The sequence below is a fragment of the Thalassophryne amazonica genome, chromosome 8 (assembly GCF_902500255.1).
Source record: "Thalassophryne amazonica chromosome 8, fThaAma1.1, whole genome shotgun sequence".
NCBI lineage: Eukaryota > Metazoa > Chordata > Actinopteri > Batrachoidiformes > Batrachoididae > Thalassophryne > Thalassophryne amazonica.
Genome location: NC_047110.1, coordinates 78,465,430 through 78,491,494, shown reverse-complemented (window position 1 = coordinate 78,491,494; position 26,065 = coordinate 78,465,430). Strand labels below are relative to the sequence as shown.

The 26,065-nt window shown below is 39.0% G+C and overlaps 1 protein-coding gene across 6 annotated transcripts in view; it reads right to left on the bottom strand.

Moving 5' to 3' along the window:
- itpr2 (inositol 1,4,5-trisphosphate receptor, type 2) overlaps positions 1–26,065 on the bottom strand; it is a 208,493-nt gene that overhangs the window by 151,035 nt on the left and 31,393 nt on the right. For 5 of the 6 annotated variants that reach the window (XM_034176794.1, XM_034176795.1, XM_034176797.1 and 2 more), the window contains exons 5-14: positions 17,303–17,461; positions 16,448–16,546; positions 13,232–13,315; positions 12,841–12,987; positions 10,194–10,289; positions 10,026–10,092; positions 8,923–8,969; positions 5,303–5,457; positions 244–343; positions 1–141 (exon numbers count right to left, since the gene is read on the bottom strand). The exon at positions 1–141 is cut by the window's left edge and continues 20 nt beyond it. In XM_034176794.1, the coding sequence (XP_034032685.1) occupies positions 1–141; positions 244–343; positions 5,303–5,457; positions 8,923–8,969; positions 10,026–10,092; positions 10,194–10,289; positions 12,841–12,987; positions 13,232–13,315; positions 16,448–16,546; positions 17,303–17,461 (1,095 nt within the window). The remainder of the gene's footprint in view (positions 142–243; positions 344–5,302; positions 5,458–8,922; positions 8,970–10,025; positions 10,093–10,193; positions 10,290–12,840; positions 12,988–13,231; positions 13,316–16,447; positions 16,547–17,302; positions 17,462–26,065) is intronic. The other variant, XM_034176796.1, reaches the window with a different exon arrangement.

Below are 26,065 nucleotides of genomic sequence, written 5' to 3'. Positions count from 1 at the left end.
GTTGCCATACTGAAGCTTCCTCACAGTTGATTCCAGGACTTTGCTGGCATCATTGGCAAAATCCAAGTCTCTGACCTCTGACAGGGGAACCGATACAATAGCAAAAGCTTCTTTGTCCTCTTTAGTGGGGCACGTGCCAATCTGTCATGACAGCCAAAAATAAATCAATAAATAAAATGGAAAAATAAGAAAATCTAACTAATGAAGCACATTTGGACATTTGGGTGAAATGTGTGTCAAGACCTTCAGCATCACTGGACGTTCCTCCTCTGTGTCAATGGGAACATTAGTGCTGGTTACCCAAGTGTTTGTGCACAAGTGTCGAAGCCTCACATAGGAGTTTCTGATGAAGAGTAAGAGAAAATTTTTTTACAAACACTTAACATTAGCAAGTGTTAGTTGAGTCAAGTCTGGGAGCTGGTGCTGTGTGTCACCGCATCCATGACACCAAGGAAGCACCTTGGGTCCTGGATGGCAACCACCCAGGCAGAGAACCGATCGATTCCCACATCTCTGAAATTACACAACCTGTCTGCCACAGCCAGGTAAAATGTGGGCATCACCTTTGACCTTCTCCATCTACCGGGGTCCTCAACACTCAGTGCACCCACACGCTGCATTGTGCACAGAGAAACACTCCACATGGCCAAAATGTCGGTGAGGACACTCCCTCACAATGCAAGTGATAATCTGTCACTGGAAAATATTCACATTGATTCTTCAAATATTATTCGTAAAAAAAATTAAATATTACACTATTTGACAGACTGTTGCAATAGCTACTAATTCATTTTAATTATTTGGAGAAATTATGCAGTAAGAAATGTGCAAACCTCAACACAAGGCAAACTGAACAACAACTAATAACATCACAACTGCTAATTCACAGAAACATACAAAAGTTAAATGGCCTGGATTCAGAATGATTATGCTATTCCAGTGAAGGCAGTCTGATATGAACTGCAGTATCATGCTCACAGGCTTTTCCATCAAATTAATATAAAGCTGCAGGTGTCTTAAAAACTGCTATTAAAAGGACAACTTCAGAATATTTAAATTTGGAAAAAACGACGATTTTTAGTTGAAATTTTAATTAAAAAAAAAAGATGATAATTAGCCCATTTTTGAGTTAAGCCACCTTGACATTTGCACAAATTGGATCTTGCGTGCCAATGAGTAAACTCGTGGTGAGCTGTTGTAAACTGTGCATAAACTGTGCAAGGCTGAAGTGCCAGGGCGCAAAGAAAATTTTGAAATGTTCAAAATTTCTGTCACACATAAATTTCGTGCCACTTGCATGGACACTGCGCAACCTATTCGCAAACATTGCATGTCATTGCGTGCAGGGTGCACAATGACATGCATTGGTCCACTTAGATCACAAACCTTTTATAACATGGACGCAACAGATTGCACAACGTTCACGCCTTCTAACTTGTCGTGAAGTGGGCGAGAAGAGCCCTGGCACGAAGAGTTCCTGCATAGTTTGCAGACGGCACGAACACTTTGCGCATGCCACGATCTCAACACTCATTGTGCATGCCAACTTTACGCACCAATCAGAGATGACCGCACAACTCTTCATGCATCAATCAGTGACGGCCGTGCACTCGGCAGTGTTTGTAGTGAGCCATCCATCACCAGTCCTGACACATTTGTCATACATTGTCCTTGTTGTTATGTGTCGACGCGGGTTGAGGAGCGGACCTGCGTCTGACGGAACCCAGCGCTAAAACAACCAGAAAGCGGTTCCAATAACAAAACAATTTATTTTCCCCCTTTGGTGCATAACAAAGTGTACAAACAAAAACTGCGTCGGTCTGGCGGAGTGAAGGACGGCACGCTCTCCAGCGCCCAAAAGGATCGAAGCCCGGCGCTTCTGGACCCACGTTCACCGCCAAACACCCCCCAGGTGGACACGACAAACCGACTCTGCGAAGGATAGAAAAGGTGAGGTAAGTCAGCAGCTACAACTAATATCCTTCAAAAGGCACACACTATCAGCAACACATTCAGGTCCAAATTCAAGCTTTATGTAAATGAGCAGCTTCTCAGGTGGAGGATCATCAGTCCGCATGCCACGGCAGTGAGAAGCGAGCTGCACAACTCTCATCAAAGTTCAAATATACTGCGTAACAAAATACCAAGTGCAACTGCTTCAGCTGAAAATCTTTAAGGTTGCACATGAGCACCATCCACAGGTGCTGCACATCATGTTGATGAGGGTGAAGGACTCTTCTGCCAGCACCTTCTCCACAGACAATAAATCAGTTTGCATACCACCTGGAGAGCAAAGAAAAGAAAATCAATCAATCAATCAACTTTTTTCTTGTATAGCGCCAAATCACAACAAACCGTTGCCCCAAGGCGCTCCACATTGCAAGGCAAGGCCATACAATAATTATGAAACACAGTCTACGTCTAAAGCAACATAACCAAGGGATGGTCCAGGGTCACCCGATCCAGCCCTAACTATAAGCCTTAGCGAAAAGGAAAGTTTTAAGCCTAATCTTAAAAGTAGAGAGGGTATCTGTCTCCCTGATCTGAATTGGGAGCTGGTTCCACAGGAGAGGAGCCTGAAAGCTGAAGGCTCTGCCTCCCATTCTACTCTTACAAACCCTAGGAACTACAAGTAAGCCCGCAGTCTGAGAGCGAAGCGCTCTAATGGGGTAATATGGTACTATGAGGTCCCTAAGATAAGATGGGACCTGATTATTCAAAACCTTATAAGTAAGAAGAAGAATTTTAAATTCTATTCTAGCATTAACAGGAAGCCAATGAAGGGAGGCCAACACGGGTGAGATATGCTCTCTCCTGCTAGTCCCCGTCAGTACTCTAGCTGCAGCATTCTGAACCAACTGAAGGCTTTTTAGGGAACTTTTAGGACAACCTGATAATAATGAATTACAATAGTCCAGCCTAGAGGAAACAAATGCATGAATTAGTTTTTCAGCATCACTCTGAGACAAGACCTTTCTGATTTTAGAGATATTGCGTAAATGCAAAAAGGCAGTCCTACATATTTGTTTAATATGCGCTTTGAATGACATATCCTGATCAAAAATAACTCCAAGATTTCTCACAGTATTACTAGAGATCAGGGAAATGCCATCCAGAGTAACGATCTGGTTAGACACCATGCTTCTAAGATTTGTGGGGCCAAGTACAATAACTTCAGTTTTATCTGAGTTTAAAAGCAGGAAATTAGAGGTCATCCATGTCTTTATGTCTGTAAGACAATCCTGCAGTTTAGCTAATTGGTGCGTATCCTCTGGCTTCATGGATAGATAAAGCTGGGTATCATCTGCGTAACAATGAAAATTTAAGCAATACCGTCTAATAATACTGCCCAAGGGAAGCATGTATAAAGTGAATAAAATTGGTCCTAGCACAGAACCTTGTGGAACTCCATAATTAACTTTAGTCTGTGAAGAAGATTCCCCATTTACATGAACAAACTGTAATCTATTAGACAAATATGATTCAAACCACCGCAGCGCAATGCCTTTAATACCTATGACAAAGAACACCATTTTGGTGAAAAGAACACCAAAATGTCCAGCCACACCCCCCCAACACACAACACTTGTTTTCCTTTTTCTAGTTGGGGTTACGCCTTCTGTTTTGGCCTGCTCTTTCTGCATTTTCTCCTGCTCTTTAAGACGTAGTGCTGCAGCTGCGTGAAAACATAGAGACCTATTCTTGTTTTTAAGAGCTTCTTCTCTGGCATTCAAATGCTTGAAGTGTCAACAACAAATTGAGGTATGAATGGAACAATGTGATGCCTGCTATTTTATATAGCGTGATGTCAAGTGGGACAAAGCTGGACCAAATAATGCGACGACTGGTTCACACATGGGCGAACTGGTTGTGGCAATGCATGCCTTTGCGGGAACAATGCGTGTCGTGCATATAAATAGAGTTGCATACCATGTTGTACACTGTAGGCAAACAATGTGTCAACAATACTTGCAGTTATGCGATAGCGTGCCACTGAGCACCATTTTCAGTCACGCATCGGGTGAAAAGTGCTTAATTTTTCCATATAGTACAGCAGATAACAGAATATTGACAGTGGAATCGTTCAAATTGTGATGCAAGTACCAAATTCAGCAGAAATACTCCTTAGACATTACTTGTTTGAAAAAACTGATTGACTGGGTCAACTGAGGAATTATAGAGGGTTCAAAAATAAAAAATGCTCCAATCATATTGAAAACTATACCACATTATTTGTCTGATCACAAAGAGTCCAAAAAGGTATAGGTTGGATGGGGAGTGTCGGTGCACAGCAATTTTCAGATCTCTCCAGAGATGTTCGATCAGATTCAGGTCTGGGATCTGGGTGGGTCACTCAAGGACAATCACAGAGTTGTCCTGAAGCCACTCCTTTGATATCTTGGCTGTGGCTTCTCCCCCAATCGCTCAGTTTAGATGGGCGTCCAGTTCTAGGAAGAATCTTGGTTGATCTGAACTTCTTCCATTTATGGATGATGGAGGCCACTGTGCTCATTGGGACCTTGAAAGCAGCAGAGGATCCCTGTACATGTGCATATTCACTTCACTAAAGGTAAATAATTCTTCCTAAAATGACCAACTATACAGGCAGCTAATTACCTTAACCTTCTACCTGTTTGGCGAAGCCCCTCTCCAATTATTCCACACAAGTTGATTGTCCATGAGGAGCGTGTTCTTCTACTTACAACAGGAATGAAACCCTCACTGACAACCATTCAATTTTGAGAAGTAGTAGTGTGAGGATTTTAGATAGGCCCTTAGGCTTACACTGTGTAGTGTTCAGCGTGTGACATTGTGAGCATCTGAATTCAGTCTTGACTATTTATCACTGAATTTGTTCTGAGTGACAACTTCAAACATCCCAAAACAGGACTCCGGTTGAAAAATCTCAGTGTTCCTCTTTAATGTATTAAGCAAAAAAAAAAAAAAAAAAAAAAACCTTATAGACATTTGGTGATGTATACAAAACATTTTCACCAATGTTTTTTGGGCAGTCTTCTTCCCTCTGCCATGGACCGTGTGGACATATCCCAGATTTGCACACAATCTCAGTGGGCGTGTCTCATAGACTAAGCAGGAGTCCATATATGGATCTTACTGACATGTTACATGAATGTAAAACGAGCAGTTTCAAACCCAAGTTAGCAGAAGATTTTTGACATAGACTTTGTTCCACAGAATTATGGAAGTTTAGGACTTGTTGTGAAACCCTGAAGCTGATTTTGTACAATATAACCCATTGAACTTGTAATTACAGTATGAAGGCCTTGTGTGCGTAACTGACCTGGGCACCAGACAGTCAGCTCTCTGCAGAGTGGTCGCGTCCAGTTCAAACAAAGAAGCGATGTCGTTCCCGTGGGGAACAGAAACCAGAGTGAAAGCGATCTTCTTCTCTGCAGCTTGATGTTTCTTCTTGGAGAACAAAGCATCCACTTCAGTCTGCAGCAGACACACACACAAAATGTAAAATAGTCAGTTCTCCTCATCTGCACCAAGAAACCTTCTGGCATAACTTACCCTGCACCATTTCACTAAAACACTAAAATAACACATTATTAGTTATTATCTTTATTACTATTATTATGACCACTTATTACAAAAAGCTTTCAGAAACTGGACTTTAATAGCACGCTGGACTTAAGTCTGGACATAAGGAAACACATTTTAAATTCACCGTGATTTTTTGAAAATCAGGAATGTGTGCAAATTGTATATACAGTGAGGAAAATAAGTATTTGAACACCCTGCGGTTTTGCAAGTTCTCCCACTTAGAAATCATGGAGGGATCTGAAATTTTCATTTTAGGTGCATGTCCACTGTGAGAGACATAATCTAAAAAATAAAAATAAATAAATAAATACAATCCGGAAATCACAATGTATGATTTTTTGAATAATTTATTTCTATGTTACTGCTGCAAATAAGTATTTGAACACCTACCAAACAGCAAGAATTCTGGCTCACACAGACCTGTTAATTTTTCTTAAGAAGCCCTCTTATTCTGCACTCTTTACCTGTATTAATTGCACCTGTTTGAACTTGTTACCTGTATAAAAGACACCTGTTCACACACTCAATCAATCACACTCCAACCTGTTCACCATAGCCAAGACCAAAGAGCTGTCTAAGGACACCAGGTACAAAACTGTAGACCTGCACAAGGCTGGGATGGACTACAGGACAACAGGCAAGCAGCTTGGTAGAAGACAACAACTGTTATGATTATTTATTAGAAAGTGGAAGAAACACAAGATGACTGTCAATCTCCCTCGGTCTGGGATTCCATGCAAGATCTCACTTTGTGGGGTAAGGATGATTCTGAGAAAGCTCAGAACTACACAGGAGGACCTGGTCAATGACCTGAAGAGAGCTGGGACCACAGTCACAAAGATTACATTAGTAACACATGATGCTGTCATGGTTTAAAATCCTGCAGGGCAGCAAGGTCCCCCTGCTCAAGCCAGCACATGTCCAGGCCCGTTTGAAGTTCACCAGTGACCATCTGGATGATCTAAAGGAGGCATGGGAGAAGGTCATGTGGTCAGATGAGACCAGAATAGAGCTTTTTGGAATCAACTCCACTTACCATGTTTAGAGGATGAGAACAACCCCAAGAAAACCATCCCAACCGTGAAGCATGGGGGTGGAAACATCATACTCTGGGGGTGCTCTTCTGCAAAGGGGACAGGACGACTGCACCATATTGAAGGGAGGATGGATGGAGTTATGTATTGCGAGATTTTGGCAAACAACCTCCTTCCCTCAGTAAGAGCATTGAAGATGGGTCATGGCTGGGTCTTCCAGCATGACAATGACCCCAAACACATAGCCAGGGCAACTAAGGAGGGGCTCCGTAAGAAGCATTTCAAGGTCCTGGAGTGGACTGGCCAGTCTCCAGACCTTAACTCAATAGAAAATCTTTGGAGGGAGCTGAAACTCCAAACCTGAAAGATCTAGAGAAGATCTGTATGGAGGAGTGGACCAAAATCCCTGCTGCAGTGTGAGAAAACCTGGTGAAAAACTACAGGAAACATTTGACCTCTGTAATTGCAAACAAAGGCTACTGTACCAAATATTAACATTGATTTTCACAGGTGTTCAAATACTTATTTGCAGCAGTAACATACAAATAAATTATTAAAAAATCATACATTGTGATTTCCGGCTTTTTTTTTTTTTTAGATTATGTCTCTCACAGTGGACATGCACCTAAGATGAAAATTTCAGACCCCTCCATGATTTCTAAGTGGGAGAACTTGCAAAACCGCAGGGTGTTCAAATACTTATTTTCCTCACTGTATTAGTCTCAAACCAACCAGCCAGTACGGACCTTTACTTCGTCCAGTTGATTTTGACATTAAAAATTTCATTATAAAGTGATTTTAAATTCCACTTGCATACACAGTCAACAGTTCATCCATCCATCTTCTAAACCCACTTATTCCAGTTAAGGGTCACAGGGATGCTTGAGCATTGTCGCGGCAATGCCGCGGTGGTGAGGAAGATTGTCTCTTGGATTGATCAGAGTCAATCTAGAGACACCTGTGCATGGATTTGTTCAAAATGGGAATGCTGTTACACGCCGACATACACACAGACAGATGCTTAGGTTAGTCTGATGGCTGGGAATCCCAGACGGTCAGGGTCTATGGACCTGCTGCAGCCTTCATCTACCTTCACAGCTTTTGGGTTCCAAGCCATCAACTTGCTTCACTAGAACCCTGTTTAGCTGTCTGATGTTCAGGGTTCCTGTTGGGCCTTCATGGTTACTGTACAGACCCGAGGGCACACAAGGTTTCCAACACCAATGATGCGTATTCTAGTGGTCAATGGGTGAGAAGCAGAGTACACCCTGGACAGCCTGCCAGTCTATCACAGGGACCATACATATAGAGAAACAAACACACAAATCCCCTTAAGTTGTATAATTTTGTCATTCTACATCATTAAATATAACCAATCAACATAGAGTTTAGACAACCAGAAAGCTGTGGCTGTGAACTGTTTTGATCAGGATGCAGTGATTTTCTGCCATCTTTTCTCACACCAAACATACTGATTTATGACCCAGATGGTTTTTAACATCTTTAACTCGTCATGTAATAAACCTGTAGCTGTCTCAGATGCTTGCGTGCATGAGAGCAGTGACTTTTCTCTGTTTTCTGTCTGCACTGTACAGATGCTGCAAATAATGGAGCACTTTAATTTCTCCTACTGTTCTTTGCATGTCAATGGGAAGCTCCCCAGAGCTGCCTTCACGCCTCAGCTTCTACCCACTCTGCTGCACCCCCAACCCCAACCCCCCCACACCCACACCCACTAGTGCCGTTGGTGACTCACACCATCAGTTTAGCACAAGCAAGCAGACAGCACGTCTGTCTCCCCTCCAGCCCCTCTCACAGGGCACCCCCACACCCAGACGTTATGTAATGAGCCCCCTGTGTGTCTGAAATTCAGCATGTGCATGAGAAAGTGCCCAAGGCTTGGAGAGTTTGTGTGTGTGTTCCCTGCACTTGTAGAATACAAATGTGCAAGGTGGCTAAGCGCTGAAAGAAAAACATCTAGATATAGGCTCAAAGTTGGGCAGTGTGTGTGTATAAGTGGTTTGTGAGCTGGGGAGGGACTGGTGGTGTTGCATAATGGGACAGTGAGGAGAGGAAGTTGGACGGATGATGTACAGGTGGTGAGATAATCGTTCTTTCCACTGCGAAAAGAATAATTTGTCTCATCTCCAGCGTAAAACATATTTGCATTGATTAGAGTTACAGATGTCTTCAATAACACGTATCATTTATTATCTAGATTGCGGGTACCGCACTGGAAAGCATAGAAATATGCTTAACATCAGCGGAAGTTGGAGTCAAATCCCACTTTGAGGTCGTCTGTATCTTGTTCCTGACTCACCTCTCCTTTGGACTCCACCGTATCGTCTTTGTAATCGGGATTCACCTGTGAGGAAACAAAGTTCTAATCATCGTCGTTGTCACCGGCTCTAAACTATTCACCAGTAAACGACTGGCAACAATGAAGTTATCAATGGGAACACTGCCACCTACAGCATAAAATATTCAAGTATATGCAATAACAAATTGCTACAAAACCAGATCAGCTCAGTTTAAGAAGAATAAAAAAACAGACATAGGTAGGTTTGTTTTCATATTCAATTTTAAATCAATGCTCATTAAGGCTGTGCTCAGATTACTGGCTGAAGTGACCTGGATCAAATATTCAGCCTGCTTGTGACACAGATGTGATATTTTTGTGCAGTGTAAACACACTAAATCATAATCTGGTTCAGAGAGGACCGCTCTCTTGCTGTGTGAACGGTCACATCAAATACAGGTCACTTAGAGACATGAATGTAACCCTGCTCCCCCCACCTCGCTAAAATTCTGGTTCAGTGTGAAAGTACATCACGCTGTGCAACAAATGGGTTCCAGATGTGTTAATGCGTTAAAGGAATAGAATCCCACAAACCACAGCTTTTACATTTGAACAACAGAAGCCATTTCCACAGTTCACCTTTAAAAACAAGCCTATCAGTGACATTTCATATCCATTAAAGCTTATTTCAAACTGTAAAGGAACTCAGAGCGGTCCAAAACACCCTGTAACAACATATTATGTGATAACACAGTGTTAAACAATAAAGCAACAAAATGTTCATTTATAGTATGTAGTAACACACACATGTTGTAATAAACAGCTTGAATTCAACATGTAATAAATTTCCCCGCATTTTGCAATAAATGAGCACATATTGCAAATCTCATTTCTTAATGACAGTCATTTTGATACATTCCTACAATTTAATAATATTACATGTTGTGTTTGGGCTGTTTATTACAGGATGTGGCAGATTATTACAAAACAGGACTGTTATTACACAAATGAAGTCAAAATACATTACATTTTGATGAGTTATTAAATAATGTGTTGTTTCACACTTTACATGGCATTGTAAAATAATAACACTAATATGCTAATAATAAAGTAAGTGGCCTTATCTGTTGTTTTATCTGCCTCCGCCCCAGAGTTTAATGGTTTTGTTGACACATCAGCCGAATGGTTTTTCTGAAAAATCCAATTTAACTCTTATAATAAACCAGCAAACTAATATGAAGTAAACTCAAAAAATGCAGATAACCAACAGAAAACTGACTAAAGTATCTCACCTCAGCAGCAAGATAATTCCCTGTCGCCAAGTGTTTGAAGCGGAACAGACTGTTCCATTGGCCAGCTCCGCCCCTACAGGGGTCATAATGCACAACCTGCCATTGCAAGACAAAACAAAATCATTAGTCATAAACACTGATTATTGTATACCACTTTCTGTAGGAAAATGTCAACACAAACCCTTTGGGTGTGTGACTTTGCACATCTTCAGAACGTGGAAAGCCGAAAAGTTTCATGAATGAGCAATTAAAAGATAATCTCCCTCATTCTGTTGACATGAAAAGTGACATTTCTTCACTGATTATTCTCATATTTCTGCAGTCGCAGGTAATATTCAAGTTCTGAGCTAAGAGTTTACCCTGTAAGACCTCCTTACAAAGGAAGACAGAGAAAAGTCAAACTAAGAGAAAGGGTGGAGCTTGTGATTAGATGACACAGAGAGGAGTGGCCATTAAGTAATTACCATAAATATATCCTGTATTATATTAGTTTAAAGGTGAGGTATGGTGTTTTCCCAGGAAGTCTTGAATGCACTAAATTGAAACTGTGCCGTGTGTTTGTTTTGAGACAAATAAATAATCTATATAACCATCTATAGATCAATAAATAGATATAAATGTTTCATAAAACCACAGAAGCATACCACAATAAAAATGTTGATTGAAACATGCATAATTAAAAAAACCTCTACATCAGTACCACTTACTGTTGTTGTCATTGCCATTATTGTCATCATTGTCAGAGTTGAATTACACTGCTGTCATTTGTGTATAATTAAATACTGTACATACACCATACACACTGTTTTATATTAGTATGAGCTGGAACTTTCATTAAAATGGTCTTTTTCCTTCTTTAAATCTACCACCATTAAAATACTCAACAAACAAGTCGGTACAGAAACTTGTTGGTTTTGTATTTCTAACTGTGCTGCAGGCAGTGAACATATACAGATTCTGTATTGTCATTATAACAAGTACAACGAAAGGTAAGGTGCAAGCCTGAGTAAACGCAAGAAGACAAATAAACATAGAATTTAACCGAACGAAAAAGGTATGTTCAGAGTATAAATTAAAAAAGAAAAAAAAAATAATAAGAATGCACAACCCCAATTCCAATGAAGTTGGGACGTTGTGTAAAATGTAAATAAATACAGAATACAATGATTTGCAAATCCTCTTCAACTATATATTTGTGCAGGAATCCATTTCAAAATGAGCAAATATTTGCACAAAAACAATAAAGTTTATCAGTATGAACATTAAATATATTGTCTTTGTGGTGTATTCAATTGAATATAGGTTGAAGAGGATTTGCAAATCATTGTATTCTGTTTTTATTTACATTTTACACAATGTCCCAACTTCATTTGAATTGGGGTTGTATTAGCAAAAAAAGAGATTGCATATAAAAAGGACAAAGGTATGTAAAAAACTGTAGCTATTTCAGTACCAGTGGATCAAAAAAAAAAAAAAAAACACAACTCTCCTCCACCCTCTGTTATGTGCTAAATGAATTTAAACAAGAATATGCATGTTCACTCAACAATACTTGGTACACAATTTTAAACACCCGTTGAGCCTGTTACTGTCATGTCGGATTAATAATCCTCCTTTCCTTGCGCGTACAACAGGAACTTGTGCTTGTCACTTGCCACTGATACAACTGATATGATAGCATAAGAACACTGTAGCATGAACAGCAGTGGACAACAGGAACTCAGAAGCAGCTGATAAAGAGAAACGTACAACAGTGGGCATGTAAAGTGGCTGTGGGTACAGTGACTACTACAGGCAGACCTGACATGAAATATAAACCAAGAAATGTTAAGTTTAAGAAAAGTCATGATGATTTAGAGTCATTAAATGCACGTAATGTGTTGATTTAAAGGTGTTGTCACTTTTGATTTTCTTTTTATTTGATTTTTTTTAACCATTTATGTCATAAAAATGATTTTGTTTGATAGCACCATTCTCCATGTAATGTGGAGTTGGGTCAACAACACCATCCGGCATAAAACGTGCCAAATCAACATGCAGGTCCATACTAGATTTGCTGGGGTGACCCTGAGGAAAAAGGGAGAAGCTGAAAGAACTAGGTAGCATTCAAATAATGGATTAATTCTGTATCACCAATATTGTCTAAATTGTAGGAAGAATTATAATAATAATATAATAATAATTCTTCCTACAATACTATACACATGCACCTTTCACCTTTAAAAACATTTTATTTAGGTGATCTCTTGCTTTTTATTTAAAAAAAAAGTTTAATTTAATCATGCTTTTAAAATATTATTATTCAGCAACATTCATGTCAACATTCAAATGTCTGTTATTTACTAGACAGTACACCTACGAAGAAATACTTATTTTTAAAATTTGAAAATAGGTTTATAAAATCATTTATTAGACCGTTTAGTAAAAAGGATATATCATATTTTTTTTTCCACTGGAATATGAATCTTTAAGATTTTGAATTAGAATTTCTCTTAATCCATTGGGAAAACTAACAAACGCTACATAAAAAAAATGCTACAAAAAAAGTTTTGAATAGTTACACTAATGGACAAATAAACTCTTGTCTCCCTACTTGAAAAGGAGCTGTTACATCCATATTTATAGTCAAACTCGCTCATCATTTCACCTCGACCTCCCAGAGTGCTTTGGAGCTGGTGGCGGATGTTGCGGACTGCCGCAGCGTGGTCCTGAGAAAAATATGCTGCTTCTGCTTGTAGTCATCACAGGTCAGAAACTTCTCTTGCTCGGCGTGAAACAGGCGAACTACATCTCCCTAAGAAAATACACCCAAGAATGTCAGATTTCTGCAGGCTGCAAACCACACACAGTGCATGAATATACATATATAAAAAAAAACAAGAACAGCAACAACTGGATTGCCCTTTTCAATAAGGCTGTGTGAGGTTCTTGCCATAATGTAAAATAAATATTGAATACACAGCATTTGTATGAATGTTTACTCATATTAAAAGAGGAATTAAAAACAAATATTATATCGAAAAAGATAAGCCACTTACCCCCTTCAGCACATCTTCCCTGTAGTCACTGAACTTCATGAACAAGGTAACCTTCCAGCTGGTGTTACAGTTAACAGCATTAACCTGCATCACAAGTGATAGGGTGAGTCAGCAGGCATCAACGCAATAGGATCCTATTCATTCACACAACATCTAGGGCTGATATTTTGATAAGGACCAATCATTTAAGTGATTTATTTAAGATTAAATACAACACTTCAGCGTTTTCTGCCTCTCAAATCTGACAATTTGCTTTTCTTCCATTTTATTTGAGATAAAGTGGTTTTGAATTAATGGAAACATTTACACCAAGAACAATGACTGATATTTTAAACTTTTTCAACTGTTCAAATCTGGTAAAAGCAGCAAAGATTTGGTTTTAAACTGTACTACACCAATAATAGTATATTGTACTGAGCCAGATCACAATCAAGGGGAACAGGTTAAGCAAATCTTTGTTATATATGATTTACAATTTAATGTCTTGCCAGTGAATGATTTGTATGTGTTCGTTAGTTTCATTGTACTGAAATGAACCACAATGCACAGTTTGGTGAAATTTGCAATGTTCATTTTTAAATTATGGTGTATTATTAAACAACTAGAAACCATTGTTTTGATGTTACTATGGTGCTGATTTAAAGTGCTACAAAGAATGAATCTTATATTATATAGAGAAAACCTTCGACAAACAATGTTTAATACTTCTGCAAGTTAAATTTGGTTGTTGGAATGGTAATGTGTGATTTGTATTTTATTTATTGCTGAGAAGCAACAATACGACCGATTGTTGTATTCATGTTTGCCGTTATGAAATCAATCTTTTTCACGCCATTGACAGAAAATGTTCTGTTTTACAGTAAATATGCATATTTCTGAGTGACCATAACACTGTTATTTGATACACAATGACATTTTGATCGATTGAAATAGATTTTGTGATCATTGTCTTGATAAATTCTGGATTTATGTCTTGAGAAATACGACCCTTAATATTTCACAAAAATCAGTGTAGTGTTCATACACCACTATTTAAATGGTTTAGATTGATCCATTTGAGCAATATTATTTCATTGAAAAGTTCTAATTTGTTTAGTAACAATTAAAATAATATTTACATGCAACAACTGATATTTAGTGTAAATCAGCAAGGCAGATTTGGAATTCAGGTTTGCAAAATGTAGTGTTCATACACCATGTAGTGTCCGTACACCAAGATATTTTGTGCTGCAAGTCTGGTCTACAAACATAGAAACTGGTTGTATTATGCTGCGTTCACACCGGGCGCGACACGAGCGACAGCAGCGACAGGTTGCCATGTAATCCCTATGGAAGGACGCGTTTTGGCGCCAAGCTGCGCAGCGCGATGCGATGGACACGAATGAAGCGACGCGAGTGAAGCGATTTTGAGCGATTGGCGCATTTGTGGCGCGATATTGCGTCGCATCACGTCGTGTTGCCCTCCTCCCCAAGTTGAAAAATCTGAACTTTTTCATCTTGTCACACCGCGATGATGAATCAGGGACTGAATATGTAGTAGAGAAGCTTGAATCTTCAACTGAACTGGGTTGCTTGACATGAGGACGTTTCGCTTCAAATCACAGAAGCTTCCTCAGCTAAAATTCTTGCTCTGGTAGTCTGACTTCTGTCTTGACTCTTGTAGAGAAGAATAAACCAGAAGCCAACAAAAGCTGGAGTTTTTTAACCTAACCAGACCCCACCTACCGAGAGGCTGACTGCTATAGGCTAGTGACTAAACAATAGCTCTAATTAGCACCTATTGTGCTCTAGTTAGCACTCTCCTAATGACAGGACGGAAGCCTCCCCTGATGGCTCCCTTGACGACTCTCTCCTGATGACGTGAATGACTCATTACCATGAACAAAAGACTGAAACTGCTTTGACCTGAGTACCACATTGTAAACAGGGGACAAAGCGTGTCTGAGACCCGCCCCCTGGTTAAGGCTAGGTTTCAACTGTTTTACAAAGAATGCTTCCTTGACACCTCTCTCAAACCATTTCTTCTCTCTGGCTAAGATTTTAACTTCCTTGTCCTCAAACGTGTGGTTAGTGTCTTTCAGGTGGAGATGAACTGCAGACTGAGGTCCACTGGCGACCTCTCCGCGGTGCTGGTATAGCCTCTTGTGTAAAAGTTGCTTTGTCTCACCTATGTAGTGTTCATTACAGTTTTCCTGACATCTGATATGATACACTACATTGCTCTGTTTGTAACTAGGGATCCTGTCCTTAGGGTGAACTAATTTCTGTCTCAAGGTGTTGACTGGTTTAAAGTAAACTGGGATTTTGTGCTGTCTGAAGATCCTCTGTAGTTTTTCCCCTACTCCTGCTAAATAAGGGAGAGACACTCCTCTTCTTCTTGTCTCCGTCTCCTGTCTATCTGGTCTCTTCATTTTCTGTGACTTCTGCACTTTGTCCAGGGACCAACGTGGGTACCATACAGGGCTTTCCGTACAAGTTGGCTAAAGAGCAACAACTTGTACGGAAAGCCCTCACAGTATGTGGGTACCCATACTGGTGGCGCGTCCGTCGCCACGCGACTGAAGCGAATTTGTGGCGTCTGGTCCGGTGTGAACGTGGCATAAGAGTTACAATAAATACTGCAAAGCTCACTTCCATGCTGTAATGTATGTAACATTCAAGTATGTATGAGAAAACATGTTATATTTTCCCTAATAAAGAAACACCATATAATTATATGCTGCCCCCCACCCACCCATTCCCCTGCCCTTCACACCCCCAACACACACACACACACACACACACACACACACACACACACACACACACACACACACACACACACACACAAGCGCGCGCGCTAAAGATCATTTTAGGTTGGATCTGGGTTGATATATGCATCACATATTTAAATAACAGCACCTTATCATTTAACAAATGATGAAATTGTAGTGTCCGTGCACCACACTTTGGCACAAAAAAACATACATTTCGAAATCAGCTCTAGCTTTTCAGGAAGTGAATTTAATAAAAAGATTTTGGCATTTATCAGACAATACCTTTAATAATTGTTGTCTGAGTGTAAATAATTTAATATAGGAACATCAAATTTCTACCCTTAGTGTACTCCACTGGCAACCCTTGATTGTGATCTGGCTGACTAAATTACTGTGAAGATACACTTTAGCGGCCTCTAAATAGCAACTGAGTTGCTGGAGATGATCTATACAGCATTACCTCTTTGCAGCCAGGGTTGTCTAGCAGCTCAATGTTGCTGGCGTGAAGCGGCTGTCCGGCATTCACCGGCATCAGCACCACCTTGTCTCCAACCACCACCTTCAACCCAAACCAGAAACAGTTACACACCAGAAGTGCACAAGACTGAGGTGAAGATCCAGCAGTTTATAACAGTGTATTCATGCAAAAAGGTTGATCTACGTTCTGCAAAATGCCCCTTCAGTGCAACAGTTATAGGCTGAGATTCACAATTGTTCCCACAAGTTTACGGTACACGGATTCAGTCACACAAGGTGAGTGGAGACACAGACATGATGACTGAAACTTGGTTTTATCACTGCCGAAAACACACATGCTGTCAAACCCAATCACAGAGTTAACATTAGATGCAGTGGTTTGCACACATGCTACTGTGTGTCATGATAAGCAGCCACACACAAGCACACTGGCTTTACCAACAGCTGCCCTGTCCTGTGCTTCAATATTTAAAACATTTAATTACAGCAAAGCAATATTGGTGATTTGGACCTGACTGAGCCTGAAAGTCTACATGCAGTGGGAGAGCCAGTGTGACCATGCTTTCACATGATACTCTGTGTGAATTATGCACAAACACCGTGCACAGTCAAGAACAATACCTTTAAACATAGGATGCTAAAGCCAAGGGGAAGGACAAAAATCAGAAATGTTACTGGAAAAGGAAGCAGAATAAACTTGACATTCTGTTGGAGGAAAAAGCTGGCTCACACACCAAACTATTTTTGCTACACTTGTAACAAAGAAGAATACAAGTGTGCAATTGTGACACAAAACTTGTGTGGTGAGGTATGTCATGCCAAGTGGAGGGACACTCACATTATCACCTTCACTGCGGAGCTTCCAGAAAGGCTGAATGTAGAACCAGGAGCCTTCGTTCCCAGCTGGGTCCAGGGAAACCCGCATGGCGTTCTTTTCCAGTAAGGCAGGGAGACGCTTGTTTACTGTCAGATACTTATTACTCTTTATGTGCAGGAGCTGAAACAAAAGCATTGGTGTGCAAATATTAAACAAGAGGCATGTAAATAGCTCGCCAAGTTTGAGGCCCCCAGGAACTTTAAGAAAACATTCATGTTTACAAATCTGCACATGAATTAGCATACATGTCATTATGCCTGTGTCAACACAGTACAGAGTACATTTATTCCCCAATATGAAGTCTCTTAGCAAGTATCCCGTAGTTATTGTTTTTGAATAAAATATTCTTGGGTGGTGGCTGCTTGGAAACTTGGTTCTCAGTAATACATGCATCAAACTAACTTCTAATTTGTTAATCTACTTTTCAAGTTGTACTTGAAAACTTGTACTATTGTTGTACTATTATACAGATGAACAATACGACAACTGCATTTCAAATGACAGGAAATTATCAATAATCCACTTTAACAGTAGGAGTATGTACAAAAATTTTGGGAATATCAAGGATTATTTAAAACAATTTTGTCATCCTTTTGGTATAATTGCCATATCGGAAACTTGGCTTGCAGAGGTTGATGATAGGAATTACGAATTGGAAGGTTATGAATTCAATCATATGAATAGGCAAAATAGAGGAGGAGGAGGAGTAGCATTATATGTTGACAAAAGGCTTAAATACAAAATTAAAGATCATTTGACAATGGCTGTGGAAAATTTGTTGGAATGCATGACAACTGAAATATGCATGGAAAAAGGTAAAAATATCATTATTAGTTTCATATATATAAATCCAGGTTCTAAAATTGGAGAGTTTCAAAAATGGATTGAGAAATACTTTTCACAGATGTATAACAAATGAATATTTGTTTGTGGAGATATAAATACCGATCTTTTAAATCCACATCAGCATAAAGTGACAGAAGATTTCATTAATACTATGTACAGTTTAAATTTATATCCAAAAATCACAAGGCCTTCAAGAATAACTTCACATTCAGCTACTCTGATTGATAATATATTTACAAATGATATTGATACCAAAACACTAAGTGGCTTATTAATTAATGATATCAGTGACCATTTAACAATTTTACAGTAACTGATCTAAACTTAAATAGCAAATGTACTGAGAAAATACAATATTGTAAGCATTTGGAATCTGAAGAAGCTATTACTGCCTTAAAACATGATTTACTTTTACAGAATTGGAATCCCATTTACACAAAACAGGATGCTAACTTGGCATATTCAGAATTTGAAAACATATTTGTCAACATATACAACAAAAATTGTCCAGTTATACAGTATAGTAAGAAGAATATATATATAAAGCTCATCCATGGATAACCAAAGGTCTTTAAAAGGCTTGCAAGAAAAAAAATGATATACAGAGAATTCATTAAAACTAAATCAAGAGAGGCGGAGATTAAATATAAGGACTATAAACAACTATCATGCAGAATTGTAAAAAAAAAAAAATCATAATTTGGAAAAATACTAAATGATAATAAAAACAACATAAAGGAAACATGGAAAATATTGAATACTATTATAACAAATCCATAAAATCAAAAATCCATAACAAATAACTATCCAACATATTTTACGTATAAGAACAAAGATGAATATGACATGAGTCAAATAGTAGATAGTTTTAATAAATTCTTTGCTAATGTTGGGTCAGCTCTGGCAGCTGAAATTCCACACAGCCCATGGGAAAATCAGCAATTAATTGACAGAAATCCACACACAATGTTTCTTGGTCCAGTAGAGGAAAGGGAAATTATTAAGGTAGTTAGTACATGTAAATGTAAAAAGTCAAGGGATCATAATGATGTGCATATGTCTTTAGTAAAGCAAATAATTACTGAAATTGCAAAACCATTAGCATATATTTTTAATAAATCATTTCAAACTGGAATTGTTCCAAACAGTATGAAAGTGGCAAAAGTGATACCTTTATTTAAATCTGGTAGTAAACATCTTATAATTATAGGCCTGTTTCTCTATTGCCACAGTTTTCTAAGATATTGGAAAAGCTTTACAATAGCAGATTGGATAAATTTATACAACAAAACTTGCTGGACGAAGGTCAATTTGGTTTTAGAGCAGGTAGGTAGGTCCACAGCACAGGCTCTGCTCAATTCAGTAGAAGAGATCAGTAGTCATATGGACCAAAGGGAAATAGTAATAGGTTTATTTATTGATCTGAGAAAGGCTCTTGATACAGTAGATCACAACATATTATTTCAAAGATGGAACTGTATGGGATTAGAGGGGTGGCCTTGAACTGGATTAAAAATTACTTACACAACTGGAAACAGTTTGTTAAACTCTGGGATTGCTGCTCTTCTTATCTGGACATCGTTTGTGGGCTTCCTCAGGGTTCTGTGTTGGGACCAAAATTATTTATTTTGTACATTAATGATTTATGTAAAGTTTCGGATCTGTTTAAGGCAGTTCTGTTTGCAGATGATACCAACCTGTTTTGTTCAGAAGAAAATCTGCAGCAATTACTGTCCAATTTACATATTGGAATGATGAAGTTAAAGAGATGGTTTGATATTAATAAATTATCACTAAATTTGTCTAAAACCAAAATAATGTTATTTGGGAATTACAATAAAGACATACAAATTCAGTTAAATATACAAGGGACAATCATAGAGCATGTCAAAGAAAATAAGTTCTTAGGTGTTATTACTGATGAAAGAATTAATTGGAAAGCTCATACTCAACATATTCAAAAGAAATTGTCAAAAAGTATTGCAGTACTAAATAAGGTAAGGCATGTTCTTGATTGCAAAGCACTTCATACACTGTACTGTTCATTGGTTGCTCCCTACTTGGCTTACTGTGCTGAAGTATGGGGCAACAATTTAAAACTACATTGCAATCATTATTCATTCTTCAAAAAATAGCTTTAAGAACAATTCACAATGTAGGCTATCGAGATCACATCAATTCATTGTTTATTAAACCTAAAATATTAAAACTTCACGAAATGATTACGTTTAAAACTGTGCAATTAATGTATAAAGTGAAAAATAAGCAACTGCCCCCCAGAATTCAATAATTTTTTAGGAGGGAGAGGGAAAATATAATTTAAGGGGCTTGTATCATTTTAAAATTGCTGGCGCTCAGATGACCAGGAAAGACTTTTGTGTTTCTACTTGTGGCCCTAAAATATGGAATAATCTGTCAAAGAAACTCAAGCAATGTCCAAATGTCAATCAGTTTAAACACCAATATAAGGAAATTATGTTCTCTGAATATGTGAAAATTGTCTAAATTCTCTGAAAATCCAATATATTGTTGAAGGACTATATAGCTGTTGGTTAAAGTATGGACAATTAAGTTATTAATTTTGGTTTTTTTTTGGGGGGGGGGGGGGGATTATGCGATGTGTGCTGTTATTGGTGTGGATATGATAAGGAATTTGAGTTTATTGATTATTTTAAGACGTTTGTGTTTTGCTGTTCTGCTCACTTTATTTTGTTTTGGGTTTGCTGTGATAAGTAAAAGCTGCTGAGGTAAAAGAGGTAGGTGTATATAAGCTTTGCTTCTACCTACACCCTTTCGGTTGCATGGGTTGACTGGCTGAGAAATCAATTTTGTTTTGTTTTATTTTATTGCAAAGTGCCGAATAAACTTGATAAGTATCAAGTATCTACAATGTATTGTTAATGAGTTATTGTGTTCAACCACTACATACATACAAACAAACAAAATAACAATTGCTTCACTTTCATTAATCTTGTGTATATAAAAGTATGTGTGAGAGATGGTTAAAAAAATCTACAGTTTCTGATCCTGCCTACACCAAATTTGGTGTACTGATACCTTGGGTCTCCACCGGGCTTCTTACAGGCATATCAAAAAGTGTTTTATTGCACATTTAACAGAATATTTACATTTGTTCTTCTATACTGCCTAATCTATTGAGCAGCTATGCTGTGGCTCTAAATAACTCAACTGCCAATTCACATATGGGCAAAGAGGTGGAACGTGCATGATCTGGATGGGATGAACACGCCTTCATTTCGGAGATACCAAACAAAGCTAATTCTTGAGCTTGGGCATTTCCCCAGCGCCCTCCAGTGGCTGTTTCTGGTTGGTGAAAACATCGCTGAACTCGACAAATTCATGTCATTTGGTCACTTCTCACTCGGGAGGAGCTTGGAGTCGAGCCGCTGCTCCTCCACGTCGAAAGGAGTCAGTTGAGGTGGCTCGGGCATCTTTTCCGGATGCCCCCTGGACGCCTCGCTGGAGAGGTGTTCCGGGCACGTCCCATTGGGAGGAGGCCCCGGGGAAGACCTAGGACACGCTGGAAGGAGTACATCTCTTGGCTGGCTTGGGAACGTCTTGGGGTTCCCCCAGAGGAGCTGGGGGAGGTGTGTATGAATCGGGAGGTCTGGGCGGCTTTGCTTGAGGTGCTGCCCCCGCGACCCGACTCCGAATAAAGCGGAAGAAAATGGATGGATGGATGGATGGTCACTTTTCAAAGGGGTCAACTCATAAATAAAGTCAATTTAATGAAAAATGGTTCATTTCAGGTCATCTTGGTGCATAAATGTCATCATTCCAGGCAGTGATAGCTATGAGTTGGCTGACAGAAGCAAGCTAGAGACAATACCAAACCAGCTGATTTCAACAGACAATCAATACAGTCCGAGCGTGTTTTCACCAAGTGACCAGCCACGGAAGTACAAATTCTTGCCTTCAGATTCGCAACTTCGTCGGAAGTGACATGGTGCCATCCTCAAGAATAGACAATCATTGGTTTTGGGGGTTACGATTGTTTTTTTTAAAGGATATTTTTTTCACTGGGTGGTGGTTTTCTTGATTGGTGACTTTGTTAGGTATTAAAAATTCTGACCAAGTCATTGTCTCAGTAACGGTGGAATGTTAGAGTTCATGTGGAGTAGAGCTAATGCCAGCTAAGCTATGATACCCGCTAACATGTTAACATTGCTAACATAAATTACAAGAAAATTTCACTCAACAAAAATACTGGATCACACACTTCCTAGATGATCTGTTAGGACAACTAGTGCACAATGCTAAGAAAATGCTCATGCTAATGTTAGCCACTTGCTAGCAACCCTTACCAAAAAGTAGTACATGCAAGTATGTTTCAAGTATACTTCCAGTTTACTTTTTATATACTTATCAGTACTATTTTTTGGTAAGGGAACTTCTAAACAATGACATTGACTTTAAAGAGAAAAACATCACGTGAACGATTACATTCTTCATGAGTCATTGCTTTAAGGTGCTCACCTTGGTCAGGTCATCAGCCAGGGTCTAAGAATGAACTTCAAACTTATAAATAAATAACAAAAACTTTGTGTTTATTAGCGGATCACAAATTAGCTTCAGAGCCGCATATTTCCACTTACTATACTGGAGTGTGTGGAATCATGGCATTAATTATTCTAAAACAATAAAATACAGAAAAATGAGGTATCGTGATGATGTCACACGCCACAGTGCGCCATTGGGGGGGCACATAGTAGGCAGAAAACTAATTCAGCCACTGACTGTGTGCAATATCTGAAAATGTCACCGTTCAAAGCGTGCACTCTGTGATCCATCATCAGCGCCATGCCTAAAACCCATCAACCCATCACATCCAGATGGATGACAATCTGTTTTAAAGATTTTTACTTCGCAAGCATTTAGTCTCAAGGATCGGATGTGGTTTCGCTCAAGAGTGTCCAGTACAGGTGGGAGATAGGATCACATGAGCTCATCCAGTGAGCGAACTCATCACATTAAACTCACTCCCCTTACGTATTTTTTTTTTTGTTCTTTTTTCCTTTGGTTTTCTCTGTGCAGTTCCACATTTATGTGATAAGCTGTGACTGAAGTTATTATGCGGGCTGCAAACTAACAACGACCTGGTTTTCAGTTCATTCTTTTGAAATCAAACACAGTTTAACATTCCTAAAGACGAGCATTTACGCAGAATGTGAGCATGCAAAAGAGTAATTTGCAGACAACAGACGTACACAACGTGAAAAGTTGGACTCACAGTGTCAAAATGACTGTAAACCGCGTCACAAATAAAGCCAGCGAAAAGAAGCATAGAGGCGACTGTCCAGGAATCCATGGTTTGGTTCTAGCTGGTCTGTTAGCTTTCAGGTAAATTGCAGCCGGAGTGTGTAGGAGTGTCTTTTTTGGACCGCATTTAAAGAGTCCCTCAACTTCAAGGCACGTCCCACTGCAGCACTGCACTCACCCCACAAAGACGGGACCCAACAGCAGAAAGAGCACAGAACATCATCTGCAGCAACAGAGTGATAACGGCATTCCCTTACTTTGCCTCCAAAGAGCTGAAAGCCTTCATGGCCTCACCATCATAAGGCCCAGTGTGCTGATGAGATAATTGTAAATACAACCCCTGGCAAAAATTATGGAATCACCGGCCTTGGAGGATGTTCATTCAGTTTAATTTTGTAGAAAAAAAGCAGATCACAGACATGACACAAAACTAAAGTCATTTCAAATGGCAACTTTCTGGATTTAAGAAACACTATAAGAAATCAAGAAAAAAAGATTGTGGCAGTCAGTAACGGTTACTTTTTTTAGACCAAGCAGAGGAAAAAAATATGGAATCACTCAATTCTGAGGAAAAAATTATGGAATCACCCTGTAAATTTTCATCCCCAAAACTAACACCTGCATCAAATCAAATCTGCTCGTTAGTCTGCATCTAAAAAGGAGTGATCACACACCTTGGAGAGCTGTTGCACCAAGTGGACTGACATGAATCATGGCTCCAACACGAGAGATGTCAATTGAAACAAAGGAGAGGATTATCAAACTCTTAAAAGAGAGTAAATCATCACGCAATGTTGCAAAAGATGTTGGTTGTTCACAGTCAGCTGTGTCTAAACTCTGGACCAAATACAAACAACATGAGAAGGTTGTTAAAGGCAAACATACTGGTAGACCAAGGAAGACATCAAAGCGTCAAGACAGAAAACTTAAAGCAATATGTCTCAAAAATCGAAAAATGCACAACAAAACAAATGAGGAACGAATGGTTAGGAAACTGGAGTCAACGTCTGTGACCGAACTGTAAGAAACCGTCTAAAGGAAATGGGATTTACATACAGAAAAGCTAAACAAAAGCCATCATTAACACCTAAACAGAAAAAAAACAAGGTTACAATGGGCTAAGGAAAAGCAATCGTGGACTGTGGATGACTGGATGAAAGTCATATTCAGTGATGAATCTCGAATCTGCATTGGGCAAGGTGATGATGCTGGAACTTTTGTTTGGTGCTGTTCCAATTAGATTTATAAATATGACTGCCTGAAGAGAACATGTAAATTTCCACAGTCATTGATGATATGGGGCTGCATGTCAGGTAAAGACACTGGGGAGATGGCTGTTATTACATCATCAATAAATGCACAAGTTTACATTGATATTTTGGACAATTGAAAGGATGTTTGGGGATGATGAAATCATTTTTCAAGATGATAATGCATCTTGCCATAGAGCAAAAACTGCGAAAACATTCCTTGCAAAAAGACACATAGGGTCAATGTCATGGCACAGGGTCAATGTCAACGAGCAGATCTGATTTGATGAAGGTGTTAGTTTTGGGGATGAAAATGTACAGGGTGATTCCATAATTTTTTCCTCAGAATTGAATGATTCCATATTTTTTTCCTCTGCTTGGTCTAAAAAAGTAACCGTTACTGACTGCCATAATATTGTTTTCTTGATTTCTTATAGTGTTTCTTAAAGCCAGAAAGTTGCCATTTGAAATGACTTTAGGTTTGTGTCATGTCTGTGATCTGCTTTTTTTCTACAAAATTAAACAACTGAATGAACATCTTCCGAGGCCGGTGATTCCATAATTTTTGCCAGGGGTTGTACAATATAAAAACAGACCCAGCAACACTCAAGTGTCCTTCTTAATAAAGGTTTTAATAACTCATGGCAAGGCAACGGGATCAAGAGCACAGACAGTGAGGAAGACCTATTCGAAACGCGTCTGTGCTCCTGATCCCGTTGCCTTGCCATGAGTCATTAAAACCTTTATTAAGAAGGACACTTGAGTGTTGCTGGCTTTATTTTTATATTGACTTGGTTTTTGAGCTGTGCACCTCCACTCCTGGTCCCTGTGAGTGCTTGTTTTTCCTCTTCTGTTATAGTTGTAAATACAACCACAGTCAATCTCAGGCCATTTGTCAGGGTCATCCAGCCAGCATTTTCTCACCGCACCTCCTTAGAGTCTGGCGTTTTCTGTCTACCAGTCTGTGCGTATGAGTGGGGAAAGTCAGCAATCCCTCGTACAATGAAATTTTTTAATGTGAATTTTTTTTTGCAAATACGATTCATGATACACAGTCTCTGCAAGTATATTATTCACATTTCCCCTATTGCGTTGTGTTACCCAAATAAATAAATAAATAAAATTTATATATATATATATATATATATATATAAATGCAATATTGGTGGAATCACATTTCTTAAGAATCGTGGTACATACTAAATAGTGCTGGGTTGAAAGGATCGATTTGCCGATTTTAAATCGATTCTCATTTTAATTTCCACAGATCGATTCATACATACACATATATATACACATATATACACATACACATATATATACATACATACATACATACATACATATA